This window comes from Eutrigla gurnardus (genome assembly GCF_963514095.1).
Source record: "Eutrigla gurnardus genome assembly, chromosome: 16".
Classification (NCBI taxonomy): domain Eukaryota; kingdom Metazoa; phylum Chordata; class Actinopteri; order Perciformes; family Triglidae; genus Eutrigla; species Eutrigla gurnardus.
This window is the reverse complement of record NC_139927.1, coordinates 5,250,254-5,277,660: the sequence shown is the minus strand read 5'-3', so window position 1 is coordinate 5,277,660 and position 27,407 is coordinate 5,250,254. Positions and strand designations below refer to the sequence as shown.

The 27,407-nt window shown below is 44.7% G+C and overlaps 3 protein-coding genes across 3 annotated transcripts in view; 2 read left to right on the top strand and 1 right to left on the bottom strand.

The window, feature by feature from the left end:
• The window catches only part of slc25a47a (solute carrier family 25 member 47a), a 486,107-nt gene that overhangs the window by 101,828 nt on the left and 356,872 nt on the right, over nt 1–27,407 (top strand). The window lies entirely within an intron of this gene.
• mgat2 (alpha-1,6-mannosyl-glycoprotein 2-beta-N-acetylglucosaminyltransferase) lies at nt 3,205–6,567 on the bottom strand. Its single transcript, XM_084031241.1, has 2 exons — nt 6,415–6,567; nt 3,205–5,043 (listed from the first exon to the last, which is right to left on the bottom strand). Exon 2 carries the CDS (start codon nt 4,779–4,781, stop codon nt 3,372–3,374), a length of 1,410 nt encoding a protein of 469 aa, XP_083887367.1. The 5' UTR covers nt 4,782–5,043; nt 6,415–6,567; the 3' UTR covers nt 3,205–3,371.
• On the top strand, nt 7,476–8,598 carry rps29 (ribosomal protein S29). Its single transcript, XM_084030252.1, has 3 exons — nt 7,476–7,552; nt 8,068–8,167; nt 8,494–8,598. Exons 1-3 carry the CDS (start codon nt 7,491–7,493, stop codon nt 8,500–8,502), a joined length of 171 nt encoding a protein of 56 aa, XP_083886378.1. The 5' UTR covers nt 7,476–7,490; the 3' UTR covers nt 8,503–8,598.

Sequence of the window (27,407 nt, the reverse complement as noted above, 5' to 3'; positions counted from 1 at the left end):
CACGACCATTAAAACCAGCAGCCTGTGGTATTGGAGCGATGGGGGGGGGATGGAGAGCGTGATTATGTCTGGAGAAGGCCCGATCAACCTGTCAGGGTGTCACTCAGCAGGAGACGGGTGCTGACTGGCTGTCTGATCCTATAAGCTGCACACATCAGTGCTGAACAGGTATCAATCAGGATTGGTGCTTGTTTAACTTTAAAAAACAACATCACACTGACTGTAATATATGCACTTTCATGTTGTTTTCCATCTCCAAACCACATATATACTACATTTATTCATTATTTGCCACAATTTAATCCAAGTGAATAGTGATCAAAAGTGTGCAGCGTGAAGGAGCTGGACTCCGTGTGTCTTTGCATCCTCGGGGGGGAAAATAGGTCCCACTTGATTGGAATCCATTGCTTCTGTATGGTCCACGCTTTAATCATCTTCTCGGCGACGCCGTTCCCTCGTCTGCATGCCTCTCTGTATCGACCCGGAGTTTTGTTTGACTAGCAATGTGTGCAATGGCTATGAATGATTAATAACGTCTATCAAAGGTAAGCCTGAGGAATCAGCAGCAGCAGCAGTGGATGTGGATGTGGATGTGCTGGAGAGAATTGACAGTTTAAGACAATGGAGCGAGAAAAACAAACATGACACCAGTTACGTCAGTGGTGGAACAAATAGGTCTAGTCAGATTATGGAAATTAACAAATTAGCCTAGTTTCAGTGGATTCCACAGGGTTGTTTATTTAGTCCATCGTTGTCAGGACGTAGGGATCGTGAATGTGCTGATAAATTAAATGGACCACTGGAATCCGAGCTCCTTCTTTTAAAATGGCTGTGTTGGTATTTGGTTACCGGGGACTAGATGATGTTTTACCCAGCTTGTCAATTAAATATAATTAGACAACATCCTGTGTAAATATAATCACAAAAATGAATTATGGTGCTGTTCTATTTATGGCATAGGCTGTGTATGAGTAGTGGGCTGCCATTTTGAAGTCTCCAGCTCAGCATTTTGGATGTCGCCATCTTCCAAAAGTGACATGAGATGCTATAATTTTACTCTAAATGGACCATAATTTACTAAATGATATCATGCTGTATAGAAGAAGACTTGAAACTAGAGATTGAGACCATAAACTCATGGTTACAATGTTGATTTTCATTGATTTCTTTACAATCGAGTGTCTATCTGCAACCAGAGGAGTCGCCCCCTGATGGCCATTTGAAAGAATGCAAGCGTAAGGCACTTCACGACCTTGCTTCACTTTTCAGAACCTCATTTGGTGTCACGGCCGTTCCAGTGATTCAGCATGCACAGTACCAGGGCCTGCCCCACTAATAGGCCCATAATCAACATTATTAACTACACCTGAGTTTACCCTGCAATTGTCTAAATGGCTGCTCTGAAAAGGTGCACGTATTTGGATCTGGAATGTCAAAACCTACTATTAACATTCAGGATATGCTAAGAAACTGGCCATATATTTCAAATATTCACTCTCCCTTCACCAGGTTGAACTATTACTTAATTAAAATACACTGAAACAACCCAGGGTTTGATAAGTTTTTAATTTACAGTCGGGTTTTTGACATTCTTCTACAGGTGTGAAATAAAAGAAATCTATTATTTCTACTTTTACAATAATAAATTCAGAGCACTGTGGCTACATCAAGGCACATCACAAGTCATGATTACGTTAGATTATATAATTATGAATTACAAGCCGGACGCAAGTAAGGAGCTTATCTTTTCAAACAGCTATTTTTAACCTGGATGTTGATATAAAAATATATATTGTTAACATTCTCCTTGTGAATCATCTGTTTATTTTGTTCCCTATATTTGATTGTCTTTCAGTTTAAAAAACATGCCACTTAACTAATTCACTGGTTAATGACCAGAACAGATAAACTGGGCCATCAATGGATTTAATGCACAACTTATGGTTGTTTTTCCTTTCCCACTTTGCCCTCAAATATGAAAGTAAGTGGAGCGTTTCGCAGGCAACGCTACATTAGAGTTTCAAAGGCTCCGGCATCAGTGAACCATTAGTCACCGAGAATCAGGAGCACAGTGCCACTTCCTCCTATTCTCAATTCTATTCCGAGCCATTTCCCTTGAGGTGCGGACCCAATTATTTGGCCTCCACCATGGGAGCAGCTGCAAAAAAATATGTCACATGACCTCAGCACAGCAGTCACATGGCTTCACACTGCATCAGGAATTAAAGTTCACACATAGACGAGGCTTTGTTTCGGCTTCGCCGCCGCTGCTCTGTCTGTTTGTCTTTGTGTGCGGAGGATATACGCCTCACTTTTAGTCATCTTTAATTCATGCAGTGTTTAGGTAGGGAGAGCTGCGTCTCTGAAACGGAGTGGTTTTTTAATATGAACTGCAGAGTCCCGTCAGCAATAACTTTGCAGTTATTTCGGATTTTGAACAGTGTGCAGAAGTGATTGTTAAGCATTGCTGGAGGGGAGGAGGGGATGGGGGGAGGGAATCAATGCCGCTTCAGAGAAGCCACCGAGCTCGGGCCTCAGCGGAAACCATCGATACTAAGCTGTGGTCTAAGCACTTAAAATGTAAATGCATCTTCAACAGCAACACGAATGAGAAAGTTGTATCAGTGTCTTGGGATCTCTCCAGATGCAACGTGTGCATTCGTCTGTGAAATCAAAAATCTCTGCGCACAGATACAGGTGGCTGAATTGGCATGTTTGGAGCTGAGGTGTTTAGCCGGACTGTGATGCATCGCAAACATTATAACAAACTCCCTGCACTCCCTCTGTTGCAGACATTACTTCATAAAAAAAACACCCCAAAACACGAGTATCCTCTGGTGCAAACATCTGCATGTCTTAATGCTGTTAGGTGACATCCGTCCTGCAGTCACGGGAGTAATGAGACACCTGTTGAGGATAAGCAAATTGGGGGATTATCTAAATGAAAGGTGTCTCAAAGGATCTCCTCTCATCTCAGTAAATGTATGCGATATAAATAACTTCAAATTAATTATGCATGCACAGTGGGAATGCCAAATCCACAGATTTATCTAATTTATGACTGATGAGAAGCACTGCTCTTGCCAATGGACCACCATTTTGAAATTTTACAAAATTTATGGTAACTTAAAAGTAAACGATCTGAAAGTTTTGTTAGATAGATGTACTAGATATTGTTACAACTCACAAGGAATCGCTTAAATATTTGTGTTAAAGAAGCCAAAAAATCCAACATTCGTCTTTATTTGGAACAGTCCGATAAAACAGGCAATATGAAGAATAGTCAATAAAGATTTACTTTGAAAAGGCTTTTTTTCTTTCTGTATAGAGGATGCAAAAGAGACAATAATATATAATAGTAGCAATTAAGGTCACTGTAATCGAACATAACTCTTGCAGAGTTCATGGTCCCTGATATCTCCCCAGCCCCCGTTTTTCACATGTGGGGCAACGCCTCCCGCCCCGTTGGCTGGCAGTCTCTTTGCTATCAGGAGGTTCTTTGGGAACAGCTGGTTCCCGCTGCCCTGTAGGATGTTCTCTATCTTGGTTTTCTGGCTGACCGGCATGCAGGAAGCCTTCTTGTGGTGCATGCCGCAGTCTCCGGCGTGGAAAATCCGCGGCGCCTCACTCACCATGACCTTCCAGTAGGTGGGCAAGCAGGACACGGTCAGGTGTTGCAAGGACCAGTCCCAGTTGTAGTCGTCGTACGTGCAGAACGTGTCGGTGCATTGAATGAGCTTCTGGTACGTCTCTCTGCTCAGGGCCATGCCCATGTTGTGCTCTGTGGACTTCCAGGCCTTCACCTCCACCTTATTGGCTTTGCTGGAGTAGCCGATGTGGCTGTAGCTCCCCAACGACAGGATGTCGCAGTCGGGGCACTGCTCCTTCTTGAGAGCCGACATCAGCTTTAACAGGTGGATAAAGTCCGGGGACATGTAGTGGTCCTCCTCGATCAGCATGACCATGCCCTTGTGTTCCTTCAGGACTCGGACTCGGTCCCAAACAAAGTGCAGCTTCCACCACCAGTGGTGTTTGGTCTGGGAGAACTTCGCCTCGCGGTAGTGGCCGAAAGAGTCGGGGTACTCTGCGTTGATGCAACCCAGCTTTAAGGCTTCTTTCTTGGGAATGTCTCGGGGGCAGTCGCTGGGGTCGTGTCCGGGGAACTCCTGGGGGTACAGCTGGATGCTGAAGGGGAAGAAGATCTGGAGTACCTGACAGAAATCAATAGAGGCCACCACTTTATTTATCTCGGGGGACCAGTAATCATGGCTGAATATCAGCAGTACGCTCTCCACACCTTTGGCCTTCTTCAAACTTTCAACTAATAGCTTAAGGTAGTCGGGACGGTTGTGGACCTGAACCACAATGACCAGATCGTCCTTTTGCCGCACCGCCTTAAACTTCTCCTCATTTCTTATCGTCTGGTCGAAGTTGAGCTGGAAGACAATGCCACGGTAGACTAAAGTGGAGTTATCCGCCTCTGGCTTGGGTATCTTCTCTTTATCCTTTGCTTTCTCCACGTGTGTGTCATTCGCATGCATGACAGGGAGGGGGGGAGCAGGCGCCCTGCTGGCCGCAGGTGTGGCTTGCACCTGGATATGATTATTGATGCTACTGCTGCTGCTGCTAATGCTGCTGCTCCTCCTCGCCGTCTCCACTTCCTTGGGGGGCGATCCGCTGTCGCTCTTCTTCTGCCTCCCGCTGCTCCAGAAAGCGAGGCCACATATGACAACCACCACAGTCAGTATCACCACCTTCCTCTTGTAGATTCGGAATCTCATGATAGGGGGTCGGCCTCTTGCGAAGGGAGAGACGTTGATTGTAGTGAAACGATGAAGTTTTTGCGATCGTGATGTGGTGCCTTTTTATTTGCAAACGGTGCAAGCCTGGTTAGAAAGAAGCTGATATGAGGCTAATTGTTGGCAAAATTAACCTGTGGTTGTAAACACGGGGTCCCGCTGGAATGTCATTGATGGTGGATGTATGCTCCATAAGGCATGACGGTTGCTGGGAGGCAGCAGGGTAGCAGTGTGCATGAACCACCTAAATGAGAAATAAATAAATCAATAAAGTCGGTTGGCACTTAGTGCTGAGCAATATGGCTGAAATCACCATTACAATCTTAATGATTTATGACATCAATATGAAGCACATCACAATATGGCAAATGTATGCAAAAAATATATATATAAACTGGAGAAAAGAAACAAATACTCATTTTTCAGGAGCTAGAAATGGCAAATGTAAAGTAAACAAATGATAATCGATGTTAAACTTGTAACCGATTTCTATTCTGTGTTTCAACTGATCAAATAAGCGACTAATTGTTTTAAGCTCCCCCAATGAGCAAACTCCATTTGCTAATGAAGATGCAACAGAAACTACGTAATGAGCTAAGAAGCTTGTGGTGCAAAAAAAAAAATAAAAAAAATTGGACATTAGCAGCTTTTTTTAAATATTACAACATGATGAGATCCCATCATTATGAGCTTAATTATCCCCTAAACCACAAACATTTAAATAAATAATCCACGCTGACTGATGCTTATTCCTCTTTAGTTGTATTATCAATGTTGATGCATGCTTTTCTCTGCATCATCAATACTGAATAGCCATCTCTCCGTTCACATCTGCTGGACGAACCTCCATATTTTTCTTTGTTATTAAATCAGGGCTATTTCAAGCTGCCCACCTGACCCATTTATCTCGTCTTCTTCCTGCCTGCAGACTAATTTAGGCGAAGATTGATGATGATATCAAACGAATACATTCCCTGGCGTCTTCTATAAAATAAAAAATAACACTGCACTTTAACACAATAACAAATAATGTATACTTCCAATAGTTTTCCAGCTATCCAACTCACTAAACACAATATGCGTCGTTTGCGACATGCATGTTTACTGCACGGATTTCACGCGTTCAATAGTTTTCCTAAAAAGAGTTGATCAAGTGAAAGGTTTGTCCTGCAGCTGAAAGTGCTGCCTTACTAATTAACTAGAGCCAGATCTGCTTTTAATCTGCTCAAACGTCTGTCTGGCGTGTTTTCTCTCTCTCTCGATGTTCCTCTGGAAGCCCGACCGACCGTTAGTTTTCCTGCCCGGAGCTGGTGCTCGATGTCGGTCACATCGAGCCAGCGACGCCCCCCCCGTTAGTCGGATATAAACACGATTATAACGTCAACGTAGTTTCACCAGATTATATTAAAACCTACAAATTGTATTAAAAGATTATATTAAAAGCTTCACTCTTATTGTTTTTATGACAGCGAGCATCCTGTAAAAAAAAAAAAAAAAAAATGCTAGCATTAAGTTAGCAACGGCGTCGGCTAGCGACTTCCAGGCAAACCCGAACAGACCGAACCTCGTCAACAACAGCGTCCATGGCGAACCACAACAACCCGCCTTCACTCACCTAAAACCGGAGTCGTCGGTCCTTTCACCGAGAAACACGAGTCACGTTACGGTGGCGTCCCATTTTCCTCCATACCTTCCTTCATGCAGGGTGCATGGAGACGTCAACTATCTGCTAACGCTAGCTGTTAAAAAAAAAAAAAAAAAGAGTGAAAAAAATCCCAAATACGGAACCACTGCCTACCGCTGTCCCACAATGCACTGGTCCGGCGGGGGGGCACCTTAAATGTTCATCATAGGTTGCGATGGGTCCCTTTAAATACTTACAGTATAAACATATGCATGTAAATATAAAATACACCCAAATACTACATTTTTGTTACAACCAACCCACCACAATTATAATAAAGTTTGTTATTAACAATTTAAGATATCATAGTTTGGTCTAGAAGCCTACTTTCAAAGAGGCACACATAAAAATGTGAGCATATTGTGTGTACTCATAAATATGTAGCTTTATTTATTTATGTCAACACATTTTCTTGTAGGTTGAATCCCTTTATCATAACGTGACGAATTCCACCAAGTCCTGGTAAATTTAAACAATTAACATTAAATAAATGTGCAATAAAGGCTCAACACTGTTGTAGAAACATATAAAGATGAATATTTTGGACTACACCAACCACATTTGCTCATCAACATATTACATCTATTCTCATATTAAATCAATTTGGGAGACGACAGTTTAAATGTGCAAAATGTTGTCTTTTGAGTAAAATATTGACCAGCTAAAGCAATTAAATGTGTCCAAGTTGGGCCAATTCAAGATCCGATTTATTATTATTATTATAATTATATCATTATTATATTATAATTATTTATTGACGAGTTATTAACCCAATTTAACCCAACATGCCATGCATCCTCGTTAATATTAATTCCTCCTCTCATCCTTGTGTGTTTGCTGTAACGCCACCTTCAGGCTGTCCCGCTTGTTATGCCGCCCTTCTCTCCACTACCTCTAGAGGGCGCCACACGCCAGCGCCGCCGCCGGAAACGGGGCCCTCTGTTAGACTCATCTGCGCACGCGCAACCCTCTTTCTTCCTTTCCGACACTCTAGCGAAAGAGACAAGATGGGCCATCAGCAGCTCTATTGGAGTCACCCCCGAAAATTTGGACAAGGATCCAGATCCTGGTCAGTCCAGCCTTTAACGTGTCGATTATCGATATATGTGCCGAAGCGGGTCCGTTTCGTGGGGTTTGAGACGTCCGATACTTGGGAGAATAATCGCCAAATGTCCACCGCATGGGGAAGCTGCTCCCGAGCCAATATGGCGGCCGAGGATGCTCGGCGCTAGCTCGCTAGCTTTCATTAGCCGCGCGCGGTTTCTGATACAAAACCGCTGTCGAAATATCTCCCGGAAGCCATACACATGTTCAAATATGAGTTCTGGAGTTTGTTGGAGCAAAATTATTTCGCTGATGCTATTTAGCGTAACGCTATTCGAGCTAATCGTTAAGCTATGCTAACGCTAGCCGTGATACCCGGAGAGAGAGCGAGAGAGAGAGGCATACCAAACGATGAATAGCCTCCCGGAGTTAGCGGAAACTTCCGCATCTGTAGTTGAATGAATGTGGACTATAAACATACTTTACCCGTTCGGGTTAAATATGGGTGTTTTAACCGAATTCCTCTTTTTTCTATTCCAGCCGGGTATGCTCGAACAGACACGGTCTGATCCGTAAATACGGGCTCAACATGTGCCGCCAGTGCTTCAGGCAGTACGCTAAAGACATCGGCTTCGTCAAGGTGAGTTGTCAGTTTATATGAAAGTTATATTTTACTTGTGTGGGTTAAGCTGTCACACATGGTGCTTGCTTTACGGCAGAGCGCCGGCTCATTGTGAACGGCTCCTTTTTGTTGATGATTCGCTGGTGAAGCACAAACTATGTACCTGTAATGTTGTTAAGCCACTTAAATGTTTATGTATGAAGTTAGGTTTTCATGTAGTTATGTAGTGCAGCATCCTTTTGTATGTCCGCATTGCACCCTTGGTATGGTTGGGTGAATGTGCAACAATAACGCCGACTACATGTCACCACACTAACGCCACGATTTCTCTTGTTTCCACACAGCTGGACTAAATGTCACGTCGTCAGATGGTTCCAGTGATCTTCGGAAGGCTGGCCAAAATGGGATGATTTAGCACGGCAAATAAATGTTCCTTTGTCCAAGATAAACATGGTGTGTGTGTATAGTTTTGTTAGTAATCTGCAGGAAAGATGAGAAATGAGGATTAAGATGTGATCCCAAACCAAATGCACAGTTTTTAACGGTCATGTGTTAGCACATTAACCAAAAACATCCTGGGATGTCTAATAATATGCATAAGCAATATCTGTAAGTTAATTGCATTCAGACAAGTGGTTTATAACTGTTCACATGGCATTTTAAAGGGTATGAGGTCTTTAATAAGGAGAATCCATTCTACACAACTTGTCTGATTAGTCCTTTGAATCGTGTGGAAGGTGAACAATGCTTGACGTCCACAAGATGAACACCTGTAACAAGTAAATCTGTGAAATGTTTCACTTTTTTGTTGTTGTTGCGTCGACAAACTTTTGGGGCTACACGCTGTTCTTTGAATATAGTTTTGACATCGGTGTGACTTTTATTCAATATATGCAAATGTGTACAAAATGTTTGCCAATACAGTAGCCCAGTGTGCAGCCTCAAAACGTCTGAAGCAATGGAACAGTTTGCAGTGCCAACAAAAGTGGTGTTGTTGAGAAGGCATTTATTGCAAGCATGTGTTCTTATTTCCACTATTTGGGTTAAAATGTTTAGGTGGGCGACTGCACAATCAAAGGATGACACCAGGGGGGGCGAGAAACTAATCCAACAAGATCAATGGGGAGGAAAATGGAAGATAATAGACTTGCTGTTCTAATTTGACCTGAAAAGAACCTTGAGACCATACGCCTTGAATGCTAAAACATACATTGTGTAGAAAAACCAGTGAAAAAAATCATTGGTAAATGATGGGACATTAAACAAAGTTGAAAGAAACAAGGTAGCACAATTGATCCCCTCGGCTGTACATAATTAGAACTAGCGCCGCAGTAAAGAGCTGCTAATTCACTCTAAGTCAGCATGTGTTCACATGAAACGACGTGGAATCACATCTGAGGAATTGACATCACGCTGAGATATCGTTCTGGTTCAAAATGAATGAAATCTGATAGGGTCCCCCCCCGTAGAGCGCCTAATCGCAGCGTGTCTTAATTGTATCTTAGGCTACCAAACTCAATTAGTTTCATCCTCGTTCGAAATCTGTTTTCATCAAATACACTTCCATAGGGGCCGCGGCAGGTGGGGGATCCTGTGATCCTTGTAGACTTGGACCAGGTTTTGCTAAAACTTGTTGCCTTTGTCCTTAAAACTGAAGGTGAAGTGTGAAGCACTAGGTGGCAGCAGCACCTCACATTCAGGATCAGAGCAGCTCGATGAAGGAATGTATTTATGTGTTCAGGCATCATGCAGATAACCAGCACTGTTCACACCTCTTCTCATCAAGCCCTTATAGAAGGATCATTTAAGCACCTGAACCTTCAGTTGATGGAAACAACACTAAAAAATGTACTCAGGTGGCTGTTCCTTTGATTTAAAAGATAATCTTAGTGTATATTTAGATCACGCCTTGCACTTTGATCATTTATCAACCGGAGGTTTGGGCTTGGCCCTGTTTAATCCAAGGCAACAAATAAATAAAGTCCTGTTTATCATAAATAACATATCTGTGCTCAACAGGATTACCATGAATCCTAATGATCCCATTGGGGAAATTGGAACGTGGCAAAGAATAAATAAGATCACAGCCAAGTGAAGGTTATACAAAGCACCTATACTTTCAGCACAAGAACAAACTATTAAAAAAAATGAATTATGATGAAAAAGAAAGTGTGAAAAATCGGAGGAGCCTTTGAATAACGAGGCACTGAAAATCCAGTTTATGCACAAAATGAAAACATGCTCACTGGTGAAGAACAAGAAGACTCGGTTTGTACGCTTTAAACCTAACACATTAATAAATACATAATATGGGGAGTTGAATATCGTCCATGTACATAAAATGTGCATGTGCTGAATAAATAAGCTCCTATGCATTCGGTTTGTGAGGACTGTGTGTGCAGGCTGGGGGAGGCTGAAAACACAAGTCCTCCATGTTGCATCAGTCCACTACAGAGGAGGTTGAAAGGTGTTGTCTTTGATCTTCACTTTTCCTTTTTTTTTTTATTTCTCCAGTGTATTCATGTTATTCTGCTCACCACGGCCAAGACAACCGTCCGACGCCTGCTGCTGGAAAACGGGCTGATGCTGAGCTTTTCTAACTTTAATAGTCTCTAGTATGGGTTAGCTAAAAAAAAACACCTCCGCTAGATCCTACCAGGCAGCAGCACCCGGTTCTGAAAAGTGAAGCCAAAGCCGGGTGCCTTAAAGTTACATTCTCTTCGCTGACCATCAGGGGGCGACAAAAATATGTCTGATTGCATGATAGTCTATGAGGAAATGACCTAACTTGATTTATTCCCTCAGTAAACATGAGTTTATTGTCTTCTTCAGTCCGGCATGATGTTCATTTAGTGAATGATGGTCCATTTAGAGTCAAATTGATCAGAAAGCAGGGGATAAAATAAGGCGTGGCTACCATGCTACCATGCTACCAATGCAATGAGTTACTGATTAACTTACAGTAAAGTTATCCTTTAATTATAGAAGCTAACTTTGTCAACAGCTTCACAACAGAATCCAGATGGATCCAGATCCAGTACGGTTGCTGCTCTGCCGGTGGTGTTCGTCAGATCCACCCGTCGCTCCTCTGCCGTCCAAATATGGTCACGTCCGTTCACTGGCTGCAAAAATTCCAAGATGGTGAACACAAGGCTTCAAAACCGGAGTCCACAACCCAACGGGTGACATCACGATGACGACGTCCACTTCTTATATACCTTATATCTTATATAGTCTACGGAGCCTACATTTCCCAAAATCCGCTCCTCCAATTTGTAAAGAAGGCATCAGAGGTAGAACGAGTCGTCCTCCAATCGGAAGATCGGCGGTTCGAATCCCGGCTCCTCCAGTCTGCATGCCGAAGTATCCCTGGGCAAGATACTGAACCCCTAATTTGCCCCCCGATGCTGCATCATCGGCGTCTGAATGTGTATGAATGAGTTAATAGTAATAATATTAGATCCTGATGTGCAGGCGGCTCCTCTGCCATCACTGTATAAAGGGGTAAAGGCGCTATATAAATGCAGGTCCATCATCCATCAGTAAAGTTGTGGGCTAATAACACCAAAAACTGCCCAAAGAGCTTCACTTCAAAGGGATGTCTAACCTCTGCATCTCTACCAACAGTGGATGCTCGTGTGTTGCAGCAACGTTGTAGAAATATCAATTGTTCTGAAGAGTACAACCCATGTACGCGTGTCGATCTTCTACGTGCTCCCTTATGAATATATTACCCCGTGCACACTTTGTGGTTACAAGACGCGTGAAGACGCGGCGTCTTAACATCCAAGGTAAACTCGAACCGAAACGCTAGTCTGAGCAAATCAGCAGGGAGCGCCCTGCGTGATGGCTTGGGACCTGGAAACGTCTCAGCGCTGCTCCGACTGACTGCCAGGCACATCACAGAGGCCGTCCATCCGTCTCCCAGATTATAGGGAGAATAAATGAATTGAACATGTAGCGACGCGCCGTTGGCATGGAAACATTCCTCTGGGTTTTTACCTGCTTTTTTTGAGGGTGGTACTCAAGCTGCAAGTTTCCTCAAAAGAGCAATGAGCAAACAACGCGGCCTCATTCACGGTCTCCTTCAATTTCCGACTGAGTGGGCTCGCTGTTGGCTGAGTGACTGCAAATAATAGAAAATAAAAAAAATGGGGGGAAAGTGGAAGCAGCAGCCGGGGATAGAAAGAACAAATAGAAATATTAATTGAAAAAAAAAAAGGAAAGAAAGCTACAGTGAAGGCAGCAGCAGTTTACACTCAATGTGAAATTATGCAGAGGCTGTGGAGTAAGCAGCTCTAAGTATTGATAATTACCGGATGTTTTCACAATAAGCTCGTTTTCTTTTAGGCAACAGAAACCAGCGAGGTTAAGTAAATTCACAATAATGCATTTATTCCTGGAAACTAGCGATATCTGTAGCCACAAACACTAGAATGCAGTGTTTTCGAGGATATTTCCCCCACTGTTTCTGTGTATTCCCCGAGGAGTGAGCTGTGCCGAGCTTTATAACAGTCCGGCGTGGAGAGCCGGCTGACTCAATTATTCCAGTCAAACAGGGGCCTTATTCTCAAACCGCGGCGGGATAAGCATTCTCCTGCTCCAAAAGCCTCAATTTAGGCTTAGGTTGACTTTAGCAAACATTCATTTCTCTGCAGATTTCAGCCGAGATTATGAAAAAAGGAAGAATTTTCACACTGCAGAGAAATTCACGGCTTGTGGGGTTCATGCAGGACTCAAAGTGTGTCGCAGCTGACATGTGGCAGCAGGGAAGAGCCGCGCAGGTGTAATTAACAACGCTAACGATGGCTGCCTTCCATGCAGCCGAGCCGGCGCCGGGGTCCTGCTGCATTTTTTGGCTCGCCGGGACGTTTCAATGGAACGGAGCCACCGTCAGTGTTATTACTTACACCTGCGTCCGCCTGCTAAGTGATAAAAGGCCGCTGTGAACGCGATGTTCCTCTTGGCACCGCGCGACAAAGACCCAACCTCTCAGTTCCCTTCTGTTTGAAGCCTTAAGAAGTGGAAATGAGTTTTGACCTGACTCCGGTGGTAGCACAGAGAAGATATCAGAGAATACGAAAGCATTAGAACTCTGCTGCTGAGATCCATAAACATTTACAGCACATTTCAAGGCAATGTGGCAGATCCATTATCAGGGTCTTTAGGCTGCATGGAAGGAAGGGGGAGGGGGTGGAGTTTACAAAAAATACTGTTAAACTCTGGGATCTGAAAGCAGAGTGAGTGGGAAGTCAGTTTTTAAATTTACCTTGTAATTCTCGTATATTTTCGAAGGGGAATAATTAAACGCACCTAAAGTGGAGACTGAATTTCTTTTGCATACTTTCCAGAGATTACCAACAAGAAGGCAATATGACCCTGACTATGTATAGCCAGGACTGAACACATAAGGAATATGATGGAATATGATGATGTGCACTTACACCTCTTAGTCACTGTGCAATTTCATAGCTGAAGTTTTAAGTGTAGAGAAGGAAATGTCGCTCGCCAGATATGAAAAATACAAAAAGAAAAAAAAAAGCATGCCACTTAAAATCCTTTCTGGCATTCAACATGTTTTGCATTGGTGGACGCAAGGCTAGATTTAATGAATTACACATACAGAGGAAGGTCTGGGTTGGATTTCAAAGACGTGGACATGAAGCATTGATGTCTCACTTTACCCTCATTTACTGCAACACAAGGCAGGTCAGACCGATTTATATGGATGCTACAGATCCAGATTCAAACACTACCTTTCTACACTGTGAATGAAAGTAGTGCAGTCAATAAGGCAGTCTGCTCTCCAGCGCCTGCAGTACCCAAACACACCTGCGGGGGCAGTGTTGCCCCATAGCTGAAACTAGAGCTGGAGGGAGGCATGAGCACTGGAAGGTGAGGTGACAGGAGGTGTTGTGCTGCTGCTCTCTGGGGAGGAGCTCTCCAGTCGCACTAGATGTGTGTGTGTGTGTGTTTGTGTGTGTGTGTGTGTGTGTGTGTGTATGGGGGGGGGTGCAGAATAGTAAGAAAGCTGTCAGCTCAGGGCACATCTAATTGAATACGCCGCCGCGCCATTTGAAGTTGAGAGTACAGCTGGAGCAGAAGAGAGGAGGCGGCGTGGGGCAGGCGCAGCGGGAGAGCAGCCCTCGGCAAACAAAAAGACAAATCAAAACGAGCGAAGGCAGACGATGTTCACAAAGACAGCCCCGATCTTTGCTCTGTGTTCGACATCGGGAGCCGTCGACGGCGGCGGGACAACGGGAAGAGAGGCTGGTTGGAGGAACCAACGGAAGGTGAAGGTTTCTGTATCTGACGTGTAGCTTAGCACGGCGGAGCGCTTCGGGGGCAAGCGCCAAAAAATATAAAAATATTACTCATAAATGGAAAAGATCAAATAGTGGCATTTAACAATCCGCGGAGAAACGGTGTCACGGAGGACCCTCGTCTTTCAGCACCTCCTCGGGCGAAGAGGATGATGTTCTGCCGGCATTGTAATTTATTTCTCACACAGGTCACGGCTGGGCAATCACACCATATAGCCTACTTTACTTTTTCTGGCCCGTCTAATCCGACCATTACGGTCACGCACATAAAGAGCATATATTCACAGAGGTAAAGGTGCGAATGCCTCCGAGAGACTAGACCATAACCGTAACTCCTTTTATGCAATATGGAAATCTCCCATAACCACGTCTGTAAATCTCCTTTTGTACGACCGGGGGTTTGGAACGTTAACCTTTTGAATTCACGGTGTCTGGACCTGAGCATGACCCACGCTAACATTTCTCTTCATTATACGTCTATCAATCTCGGAGACGGGCCATAAGCGTCTTCAGAAATGATGGATGTTTGCAGAATTTTTTTCAAATTCCTGAATTGTTTGAAGCGATAAACAGATGTTGGAAGATGGCGAGTGAACAGCTGCCATCTTATTAGCGACGGCGGCTAATTCTCTGCCATCCGATTGTCACACAGCTTCCGGCTCGGGCCTCGTCCGCCATCGCCCGGGCTCTCTAATCCCAAAGAGCCAAAAATGAACCGTCACACATGTTGGATTGTTGAAAGTGGGCCGCTGGTTGTCCGTGACAACCGCCTCTACCGGGGGTTGGATTTGGGAGTGACGGCCGTAGGACCCGACATCACACCCCTCCCTCCCACCTCGTTTGTGAATATTTGAAGGAGGTAATTCAGATGGAGGATGATTCACAGAGCGACAATGTGACAGATGCAGCTCCATTTTTCACGATGAATGTGCGAATGATGCAGCCAGAGAGGGATCAGAGCGAGAGAGAGAGAGAGAGAGGGAGAGAGAGAGGCTCACTCCAGCTCCAGCACCTCCTTACTTATTTTTTTATTAACCCCCCCACCCACTCCTACTGCGACCATTATGCCTTCCGGATATTTCGTGCAAAATCTCTGCCACATGTCAGAAAATGACTGGCATTAAATATGACACACGGAGAGAGAGAGAGAGAGAGGGAGAGAGAGAGAGAGAGAGAGATTTTCCTCTTGAGTGAAATGGAGGACGGTGACAAACAGGCCCTAATGCAACGTTTGAGTCATGCAACTTTCCCCCCCCGTCTCCCACCCGCACCGCTTTCACACACACACACACACACACACACACACACACACACACACACACACACACACACACACATCCTGTAGCCGAGCAGCTTTCTTTTTCTTTTAGTTTTTTTGTGTCGCCGCCACTCGAAAGCCTGCATTTAAAATGCAAATCAACGAGTGTGTCGACCGCCTCATGCTGGAACTGCCATTTTGCCCTCTCAGCACTCACCGCTGATTACGTTCTCACAGAGAGAGAGAGAGAGAGAGAGAGAGAGAGTGCCTCCCTCTTTATGGATACCTGTGCTAAAGAGACTGCCTTTCACAGCAGTCAGCCGAACAGCCCATCAGCTGTAATTTCGGGGCACTAACCACATGTTCTTTGCGAAGGACAGTGCTTCAGACGAGAGGTTACACACCTTGGTTATGCGTTATTGCACACCGTTATATACTGTACGGCCTCGGCTGGATTTATCCCCCCCTGAAAACCGCTTCATGTTATGACTGTAAATTAAGATTTATTCCAAGACTTCGGGGATGTCGAGAGGTTAAACGACTCGGTTGGATTAAGAAGTCGTGCGGCGGAAAGGGAGGCACGTTTGCGTTGTTGTTTGCTGCCGAGATACGGCGTTCCCCTGTAGATGTGATCGTGGATCCTCTCCGCATCCATCGATTCCCGCCCGTCCGCCCACCAGGAGGATCCGATACCAGTTAACATGATGCAGAGTCCACATATTTAGAAGCCGGAGGGTATCAGCAGAAAGCAAACCCCCGATCGGCGTAATTGAGAGTGATAGGGATCAGTTAGGGACCAGGTTGGCCGATTGATCGGGCTGCGTGTTTGTGTGTGTGTGTGTGTGTGTGTGTGTGTGTAAACTGATAGAGAGATCAATGGAGACGGGTCAATAGGAATTATAAGCTTTTTAACAAGCAGCGGCGTGTGACACCAAGTGTTAAGATGATTGGGATTGGTGCCATAGCTTTTGAAAATAGATGTTTATTTTGGTGGTGGGTGCAAAACTAGCAGATCAACACGTGTGATGGAGGTGGAGAACGATGGTGGTCCAAAGGATGGAGCAAATCTTGACATTGCCAGAGGGAGTCTGAGCCCACTGGAGCATAAAAACGATTGACTATTACACTACCTTTTTGTTCTGAGTCGCGTCGTGAGCACTTGGACCCCAATAAACCTGAGTTTCCATTACATCCACTTCCTGAAAACGTCCTTCAGTTTTTACTGCTGGTATTATTATTCTTACTGTGGCTTGCATGCACGTTTATTATGACTAATACTGCTATCAGTACGTATTTTCATGAATGACTGGGTACACTTTTACTCCTTCTCCTCACATTTGACAGAAAACGGCAACGTGTGTCTGACTTGATTTTTTTTCCACCCCCCCCCCCCCCCTCGGCCTACACATCATTTTATAGAGAGATATCTTTATTAGTCAATTTCCATAGTACTGGTGTGGCTTTGCCATCTCATCATTCATTTTGTCTTTGTGCGATAGCCCCCGCTCCACATCATTACACTTGGAATTTGGAGTGGTGCTCAATCAAGCCTCAGGATGTTAATAAAATATGCTGGTTACCAAGATGAGATGAATAATCGCAGGAGTCAAGTATAATTTCCAGCCCCAGTTGGGTGTGTGGTGGTGGGTGGTTGGGGGGGGGAAGGTGGGCCGCTCCGTTGGCGCCCAGCCTATCAGGGTGGTCGCAGGGTGGCGATGTAAGTGAAGGCAGCCTCGGCTAACGGTGCGCCGCACGATAAGGTTTCTGCACCGCCGTGGACAGCACTGGGGGATTGTGGGAGAGCGCTTATCAGTCTGTGTCAGGGTCTATCAGCATCAGTCCTGTTTACTCCTCAGGTGTGCTGGCTGCTGGCTGACTGCTCTGCCAAGGCTCCTTCATATCAGCCAGCTGAGAGCTAACCGGGAGCACAAACAGAAACCCACCCACCCGCCGCAGACCTAAAAAAAAAAAATACCCCGTTCTATTACCTCTTTCTATATATAGACCTCTTTTGCAAAGTTTATAGTCACATTCCTTCGCTTTTCACCGAGTTAAACCCGCTCACCGCTCTCTATTCACCTGTCTTGGAGTGGATATGTAGTGAATCATCTCCTAAGAGGATATCAATTCACATAAAAAAATAAAAAAAAGCCGAGCACATGTTTGCCTTTTTCCCCACTCGAGAGCTCTTTAACCATTACGTGTGTTTCCTTCTGGTCGCTTCTCTGCTCTCAAACTCTGCTTTTCCAAAGAGGCCACGGAGAGCAAGACGAAATCCATGTTTTATTGTAGTTAATGTAGGGTGTGTGTGTGTGTGCAAGAGAGGAAGCGACACACACACACACACACACACACAGAAAGGTGAGAGGAGAAGTTCAATCCAGAGACTACGTGAGATTTGGAGAGTGACTGTCAAAATGTCGCAGGTGGAAATGTCAGCGGCGAGGTGGAGAGGAGTCAAACTGAGAGAGAGCAGGAGGTTGAAACCATAATTAGTGTCTGAGAGTCGCTGCGAGCGAGCCCTGTGTGATGTCACCGGCTCCCCGTCCTCCGGATCCACCGCCGAGGACAAGCGTAAAGTGTGTGTGTGTGTGTGTGTGTGTGTGTGTGTGTGTGTGTGTGTGTGTGTGTGTGTGTGTGTGTGTGTGTGTGTGTGTGTGTGTGTGTCCTGACCTCTGGCCTTTTCTGAAGAACACGCTGTACTCTCTTTTGTTTTACTGCTGCACAAGCCTCCGGTCTCTCCGCTCTCCGGGCTGGGATGACATCATCACTATTTCAGGGCGTCACACTCATGCACGCCAATGTGTGTGTGTGTGTGTGTGTGTGTGCAACCTTTTTACGGCTCTTTTTTTGATCTCGAGCAGAGCTGCTTGCACGACTGACAGTTTGCTGTAGCAAATAGCGTCTGCCTGACCATCTCGCCAGGGAATCAATGTAACACCGGAGCAAATCAGAGCAACCGTATGAGAGGTGGCCCTCTCTGTGTTCATCCCCCCCTCTTTTTTTTCCCCCTGTGAGGCAGACGACCGTGGTGCGTGTCATGCTGTTTTCTCCTCACCGTGGTATCGCCGGGAGACAGGCAGCCAACCACTGTGAAGGAGTGTGCTTGGGAATGACAAACACCACCACTTGATCACATTGAACCTGCATAACAAATGGCGCTCGGAGCCGCGGACACGGCCGGCGCCCGCCGGAGATACGGAGGCGGAGGAATTCACACAAACAAAACGGGAGCGGGGAAGGCGCAGAATTGTCTGGACTAATCCAGGTCTGGTGTCGTTCAGGTGGAACATGTGTGTTCCAAGGCTATGTATGAAGCGTGGAACGACATGAAGAAGAACAATAAATATGAATTTTAATTAAATATAGGGAGACAAATCAATCAACTAACCCAGTGTGAGAAATATAGGGGTTCCCGGGGACCCATTGATTCATACTTGAGACCCCCTGAAACCTTGTTTATGTTGCAAATAATAATAAAACTATAAATCAAGGTCATATCTACATTTACTAATGATTTGCAGGTTTTAATATGGTATCAGACTTGACTGGTCTCCAGGTTCTGGGTCTCTGGGTTATCAGACTCAATGACAAAAAGCATCTGAGCAATAATCTTTAGAAAGTGATGCAGTTTGGTAACGCTGTGACCTTCTGTTGACAAACAGATTTCTCGTGATCGGCTGGTGCTGCCGAGGGATGGTCGTAGAGACTTGAAGGTGGGTGGTGTCTGACCTAATCGACCCTTCTGAACACACCAGTCTTTAGTCTGTGTCAACTTACCGTTCCGGAGATAAATCCAACATAAAAACGAAGTAACCCTAACCCTGAACCTAACCCCGACCAGCCAGGATCTACTGTTTGTGTTAGCATCGTGTTAAACAGACAGGATGAAAATGGAAGGAATAACACGGCGCTCGTGTGTCTGACCCCGTGATGGATTTCCAGCTAGTGATGTATTTCAAACAGAAAAAAAGCCACCGGGGAGACAGACATGCCATCCAACTGGTGCTGCTGGAAAATAAAGCAGGCTCTTCCATCTGCCCGGCGTAATTCTCACAATGTTCAGCCTCTCATGAAATTATTAAGTCCAAAAAAACCCCGCGCTGTGGGGATTTCTCCGTCTCCCGCTCTTTCTCCTGATCAGCCGAGCGAGACGTGACGTTTGTATGCCGACGGTCCCCGAAGCTCATCTGTCATTTGGAGACGACGCTGTCGGATTCCACCCGACTGGGAAACGCACACTTTTTCTGCATTCATCCAGCCTCTGCCCTGTACTCACCACCCTATGCACCACCCCCAACACCCACCCACAACACCCACCACATGCACTCACTCACCACTATGCACCCACCACATGCATGCACCCACCACCCCATGCACCCACCACTCCACCATGCTTTCATCCACCCCATGCACCTAACCCATGCACCCACCCACCCCACCCACCCCATGCACCCACCCATAACACCCACCACCCCACCATGCACCCACCACCCCATGCACCCACCACCCCACCATGCTTTCATCCACCCCATGCCCCCACCACCCCACTATGCACCCACCACATGCACTCACCCACCACCCCATGCACCCACCCACCCCACCATGAACCCACCAGGAACAAACGGGCAAACGTTTCCTTGTGCTGTAAACCGTGCTGTGGCACGGCTGTCATAGCAAATCACAGTTACACCCAGCATGCTTCTACCCCCCCAAAAAAAAGAACAGCAAGAGCTCCCTCCATTTAGCCACAGTCTCTCTCAAGCTCCACAGTGCAGGGAAATGTTTTTCTCCTACTGAATACACAGTATGTTCTTCATTATGTATCTGGTACACTCCATTTAGTGGCCTCATTGAGAGCGGCTGATGTTATATCACTGCGTGAGCGACGTACGCCGAGGAGAACGGGCCAACCAAGTGAGAATGTGTGCTTCCCCCCCGCTGTGCACCTGTGTGTATTTAAAAATGCACGTGTGCTGCAGTCAGAGGGAGTCTTAATGGGCAAAGTACAGTCGGCGTTCACACAAATACTATCCGGGGCAAACACCACAAATAGATACGCTGACATTCTGCTGTCTTTTTATTAATTCATAAATGTCAGAGAGGATCACCGTGGGGGCAATGACAAAGGGATCTCAAAGTATTATTTATGAAAGTCATTTAAAAGGGAAGCATCCCGTGTAGCTCCCCGTTTCCCCCTCTCCCCGAGTCCGAGTGTGTCCTCACCTCTCCCTCCACTTTAGCCTTTCCACATCAATCACTGTTTTACAGAAAACCCCCCCTGCAGAGGTGTATGTGCTGATGGACCCGGACACAGCACTGCATTTGGTTAAAGCTTAATTCTTTAAAACTGTCCTCGCTGATATCGAGGGGATCCATCACCCCAAATTGTCTGAAAGAATAAATGAAGCAAGGGCAGCATGTTATAATATCCATTTCTTTAGCGTATGCAAATATGATCATTTTCTATTTTCTAGGCAGACTATAAAATGTTTAATACCAGCATGAGGTGAACAATCCAACATTTAAAAAAGGAGAATCCTAAACAATCCTCATTTTTTTTTTATTACATACAGATGAATTTAACATTCGGATGCATTTCTAATGCTGATATGGCTTCACTTTCCACTCCTAGTCTTTTTAAAACATTGTTTTTGAGTTGTTTCTCTTCTTTAAAAAAAAAAAAATCCATACTTTTATGTGCTCAAACAAAAGACTTTTTCATGGCAACACTTTCTTTTATGTGTTGTGAGGGCAGGTTGATTTCCCTTGTCCTTGTTCCTTGAAAGAAACCACACAGACTTACATCTTTTACATCAGAAACTTTATCACTAGGCGGCTTCGGGGAAAACATAAAAGAAATAAGATGTGCTAATGTAGAACTAAATCCTCAAATCCCCTGCAGTCTGTACTGTAGAGTACCTGAACACATCAGAGCTCGATGCTGTAGGTTAGTAGTTCATGTAAATGTTATTTAAATAAGCATCCTGTGGATAAAACTTACTGGCACTGGCAGTTATTCACAACTTCCTAAATGCTGACTTAAATTAACGGATTATCCACCGTTGAGTGTTAAACGTTAGCTTGCTTCAACGAGTGTACATAGAAGCCACTAAATCGGCATTTGGCCGTCGCCATCTTGGTTTTTTGCAACCAGGACCACAAACAAGTAATAACACTGAAATCTGATGTGTTTTCTCTTGCGATCAGTAATACCTTCATTAGCTTCTGTTTATGCCTTTCCGCATCCCAAGAGTGCTTTTCTAAATGTTTCATACAGCACATTAGACATGTGGGGAAACACTGGATACCTTTAAATACCTCTATTAGTAAAACATGAATAATTCAGCAGCTCTGGACCTGATTTGAGCGTGGGTCTTATTTATAATCAAGATTATGGCGACACTTCGGAGTTTATGATTTATGAGTGCTGGGGGTCATTGCTATACGCAGCCATTACATCGCCCCTCACCTCAGTTGTAACCACTTAATTATGCTTATGACACTAGCGACATATGAGCCCGTGCCCCCCGACTGGCCGGCTTCATCTTCAGATCAGTGCGAGAGCCTGCTCAAACAAGCTAGGACCAATTATTTAGATTAGTTCAACACGCCCTTCCCAACCTGATACCACTCGGAGCATCTGCTTAGGCTCAAGGAAATGATGATGTACGAGGCGTCATTTAGAGAGAGAGAGCGAAATCACTGTGGCTGATTGTGGCCGAATGGAATTCAGATGAACTGAGCATATTAAGAAGTAAAGGGGGAAAGGGGGATATGCAGGTAGGGGGTTTATCAATGCTACGGCCACCTTCCTGACAAGCTCTATCAAAGGGGAGCCGGGGGGGCTTTCAATCGTCCAAATGGACTTCCTCCCAGGCACAGACGTCCTCTGTGCCTACGAATGATGGTGATATTACATCTGCTCATTCCTGGGAGTTAGTGCTGCTTTTATGAGCGCATACTTCTCAGCGGTTGATAGGGAACATGTTGAATGGCTGTCCTCTTACGGCACCGGTGTTATGCAGAATTAACCGCGATGCTTCTGAATGGGTTTGGATGAAGCATCCCTGCCGACCGCAGCAGCGACTGCGGGTCCAAATGTCATTATTACTTATGAATTACCACCAGAGCTCATTTTAGCAGCAATGCAATCTTAAATGGGCTTATGAGAACATCATCACCACTGTGTATCACTGAGCTTTATAAAGTAATGGATTTAAATGGAAACTCGCTGCTCGCCTTAATGAAGCATGAAAAGCATTCCCAGTTTACACAGAGAGAGGCAGAGTGAAAGGGAGGGGTGAAATAATAAAAGAGGAAGCGTCTGTTGTCATATGTTGGCCAAATGTGAGGGACCATTGAGGGTAAAGCAGGATCATGAAGGTTTGAGTTGGTTTGGTGGGGAAAAGGGGACATGAGCTTCCCCCCTTGGTGTTCTCTTGTCTGAAAGAAAAGTGACCTCATCAGGTTTTCTCCACTGGAAAGGCAACCCAGGGGGAACTTCAATAATGCACTTCCAGTGGAGAAAACATGATGACGTGCCCTATTTGATGACCCAACGGTAGATCAAATATGATAAAGTGCTCTCCAGGGTGACCAGTGGAGAAAACATGATAAAGTGCCGGGTGCCCTTCCAGTGGAGAAAACATGATAAAGTGGGTGCCTTTCCAATGGAGAAAACATGATAAAGTTCCCTCTTAGGTGCCCTTCTAGTGGAGAAAACATGATGGAACTCTTGAGTGCCCTTCCAATGGAGAAAACATGATGAAGTGCACTCTTGGCTGCCCTTCCAGTGGAGAAAACATGAAAACGTACCCCCTTGGGTGTCTTTCCAGTGGAGAAAACATGATAAAGTGCCCTCTTGGGTGCCCTTCCACTGGAGAAAATTAGATTTGCTTTCTCATTCTGTAAGCGACTTTGGGTCTTTGAAAGCACTATATAAATAAAATGAATTATTATTATTATTATATTATTATTATTATTATTATTATTATTATTATTATTAGATTCAGTGCATCAATGGGTGTCTAAATGGAGAAAACGCATTGAAGTGCAGAGAGCGTAACCAAACTTTTACAAGCAGGACTAGGAAAATCCTTCTTCTCATGCTTAAGTTAGATGAGATAAGTATGAATAAAATCCAGAGTTTGTGCGTCTATGTTTCCTCGTGGCAATATCTGGAGTCAGAGCTATAGATTGGCGCCTTCGTGGGCGCCAGAACGCAGCCATTTGTTATGCTTGCTAATGAAGCCGAGGGAAGAGAAGAAAGAAGCCTTGTTTACTCAATGGAGATAACAACAGCTCAATCATCTACCTGACCTGAATCCTTAATTGGGATCATTATTAAACCGGGGACAACTAAAAGAAGATAAGTTACCCATTTGCATAGCACACCGGAGATGATAAGTGACGCTGCGTGTCACCTGTAAGACAAGGAACTTCAATCAAAGCATGGCCGAGATTTATAGTTTGCTTACTTTACGGAGCAGGAAGCATATAGACTGATTCGTTTTAAAAGACGCATATTTAATGTAACGATGGCGTCTCCAACCTGTACGTGTCGCTGCGACCAATCCAGACTTTTATCTATAAACCTCATCAACCCTCACACCAGCTAATCCCAACTAATCCGTCTATCAGAACAAATGTAAAAACTGTGCCGTTACTTTTCTGCTGAGTGCTGCTGACAGGTGGCGTCTGACGCACGTGCATACATTAGATGGCCTGCGAGGCAACAAGCTTAAGTGAAATGTCACTTTTTTTTACAGTGTGCCTGATTGCGTATGTCTCGCCGAGTGACACCGACCCAGGCAGAAGTCACTGGAGGCTTCTCCGGTTAGATATTAATTTCACTCAGATGTGCTCGGTGGGCCTGAGTGCATGAGCGGACGGGTGAACACAGCATGCAGCCGGGAAAAAAATAAAGAAAAAAACTCAGTTTGAGCCACTGCTTGAGATTTTATTATCACTTTGACTTTATTGCCATGATCGCTCCGTTGGCAGCCTATCGGGGGATGAAATGTCACTTTCCCCTCGTTATTTGCATGCCGATCCCGACACGCGTGTGCACGGTTCCGTGCCTCGGCATTATGCATTACCCTTCTCCCCAAAAAACACACTCACGCATGCACACACACAGGTTACATGACTGCTCCTGATGATGGGTAAAGTCAGACTGTAGTTATGAATGTGTGAAATGTGACGGGCAGCCAATTTTACACCCTCCCCCCTCTGTGCTCCGTGATCAAACAAATCAATTTTATGGCCAGTATGTCTCTATGTAAAACCGACACTCGTCTGGCTGTAACAGTAAATGTGATTCATCGGCCAACCTGTTTAGCGTCCGACCCTAACGGACAGAAAAAGAAACAAATCTTCTTTTTTTTAAAAATCACATTATAGTCAGTGGTGCAAATGAAATAAGAAAGAATAAAACTAGAAAGAACAAGGTTGACATTTTGGGAAATACACTCATTTGTTTTATGCTGAGTTAGAGTTCATATCTATATGGTAAATATGAAGCTAGTTAGCTTAGCATAAAGATAGCATGAAGGCCTTTAATTTGCATCAAAACTATTCATACCAGCAGCGATGTGAACTCGCAACAGTTCCAGTTGTGTTTTATAGCGTAATACATTTTACTTTGGAAACAGTTACACAAGAGTACATGTGTAGGGCTTTTATTTTGAAAGATACGGATGGAAGGAATGGATCTGGTCTGCGATGACTTCCACAAGGTGAAAGTATGATTTCAATACGTTCCGTGATTGGTTGATGCCTTTGTTCTTTAAAAAAGCTCAATATGAATTAAATTAAATAATAAAAATTAAATATGGCGCCTTTTTGCCGCAAAATCTTTGCATTTTGTACGAAATTATTCATGACATAAAAAAAGATTCATGTTTGAAATAAATCGCATGAAAAAAAACAAATAATACCCCCAATATAATTACTCAAATATACTGATCAATAATTGAGCTTTAGAGTTGCGGCGCTAGCTGTTTCCCCCCCGTTTCTAGTCATGCTAAGCTACGCCATCTCTCAGCTGTAGCGTCTTATTTACGGTGCAGATATGTGAGCGCCATTAATCTTTCCCTCTAACTCCATTTCCCAAAATGCCAAACCATTCCTGCAAACGATCTCACAAACTCAGATGTATGAAGTTTCCGCCGTGGTTACCGGTCGCCACCAAATCACTCTTTATTACCAAACCCTATGGGAACAGCACACATATATATTTTTATTTCTTCATTCATATGCAGGCATTCAAAGCACCCACTCAGCAGTATTGGCTGGAACCAGACGAAGCCATATTATAGCCATAAATTGGCCCCAGGATGGGAGTGTCTTTGAAAGGCCTTCGATTCATCAGGAGGGGTAGGACAGGACGGCTGAGGGGGCAGAACTTAGCTTTTCTTATTGATGTGCTCATTACTGTCAGTCCCGCCAAACCATGGCTGGTTCCAGCTGAACAAGCTCACTCCGGCATCTCCAAATTGGCATGTATGAAACAAGAAAATAGATTTAATCCATTACCTTGCCTCTGCAGTGTGCATTTTGCATGTCATTACCCGGCTCCTATGTAGCCGACATCCGGAGCCATTACAACCGCGAGTGAGAGGATAACTACGCTCTCAAACTCTATCTTTTCTATAAAGTAATTTGTAGTGACGGTGTCAGGCCTCTGTCAGTGGACCGGAATATTGAAGAGTGTGTGTGTGTGTGTTTGTACCTGTGTGTTCCACCTGAATACAGATGGTCTATTATGGAGAGAGAGAGCGCAGAATAACAGATCTTGCTGTTCCCCACAGCTCAACGGCCAACATTTACCGCTGCACCGACCGAACTAAAGATGACCGGATGAACAAAAGGCCCTTTTTCCACCCCAAGCAGTTTTCTAAAGTACACAGTTTACTGCGAGTGTAGCTGGCTGGAGCTCGATGTGACGAGGACGAGGACAAGGACAAGAATTGATTGATCATTTCATCCAGAGCTCGCTCCCTCCTCGTCTTAAAGCCCCCCTTGCGTAAATGAGTAATTGGTTGGCAAACATTGGCAGTGTCCATTGAGTCTGTTCACCGGGGAGGGTAATTATTCAACGGCATTAACTTAAATACACCGCCCGTTTATCTGCTCCGAAGAAGGGGGGAGCGCTTCAATCACGCCGCAAACAGCTCTTATTAGTGTTGATTCTCATTTGTCGGCCATTTGTTGGAGTAAGAAGCTACATAGGGGGATAATAAATTCCCCGTCTATGCCGAACTCGTGTATTAATCCATGTCAAGTTGGGAAATTCCACCCTACAACTTCATTCATGTTCGTGAAAATGCCACCGAGCTCTTCGGATGCTCCTAAAAGAATTCATAGTCATATATTTTAGTCACATTTACGATGAAAACAACACGGGCCCAAGATGATGGCATCGTTAAAGCATTAAGACACAGGGACACGTTCATTCAGCAGCATATATATCATATCAACATCAGCAGGGATCATTTATCTTCCTCTTTAGTTATTTTATATTAATATGAACTGGGCAAACGTGGCCAACTACCCCTCCCTCCCCTCCAGCCCAACTAATGTGATTAATTACCAACCATGTTTTGGTTAATGCACCACCAAACACAATTAATGAATGGAAAGGTTAAGGGCCTCTACGTTGGCTGTGTGGTTG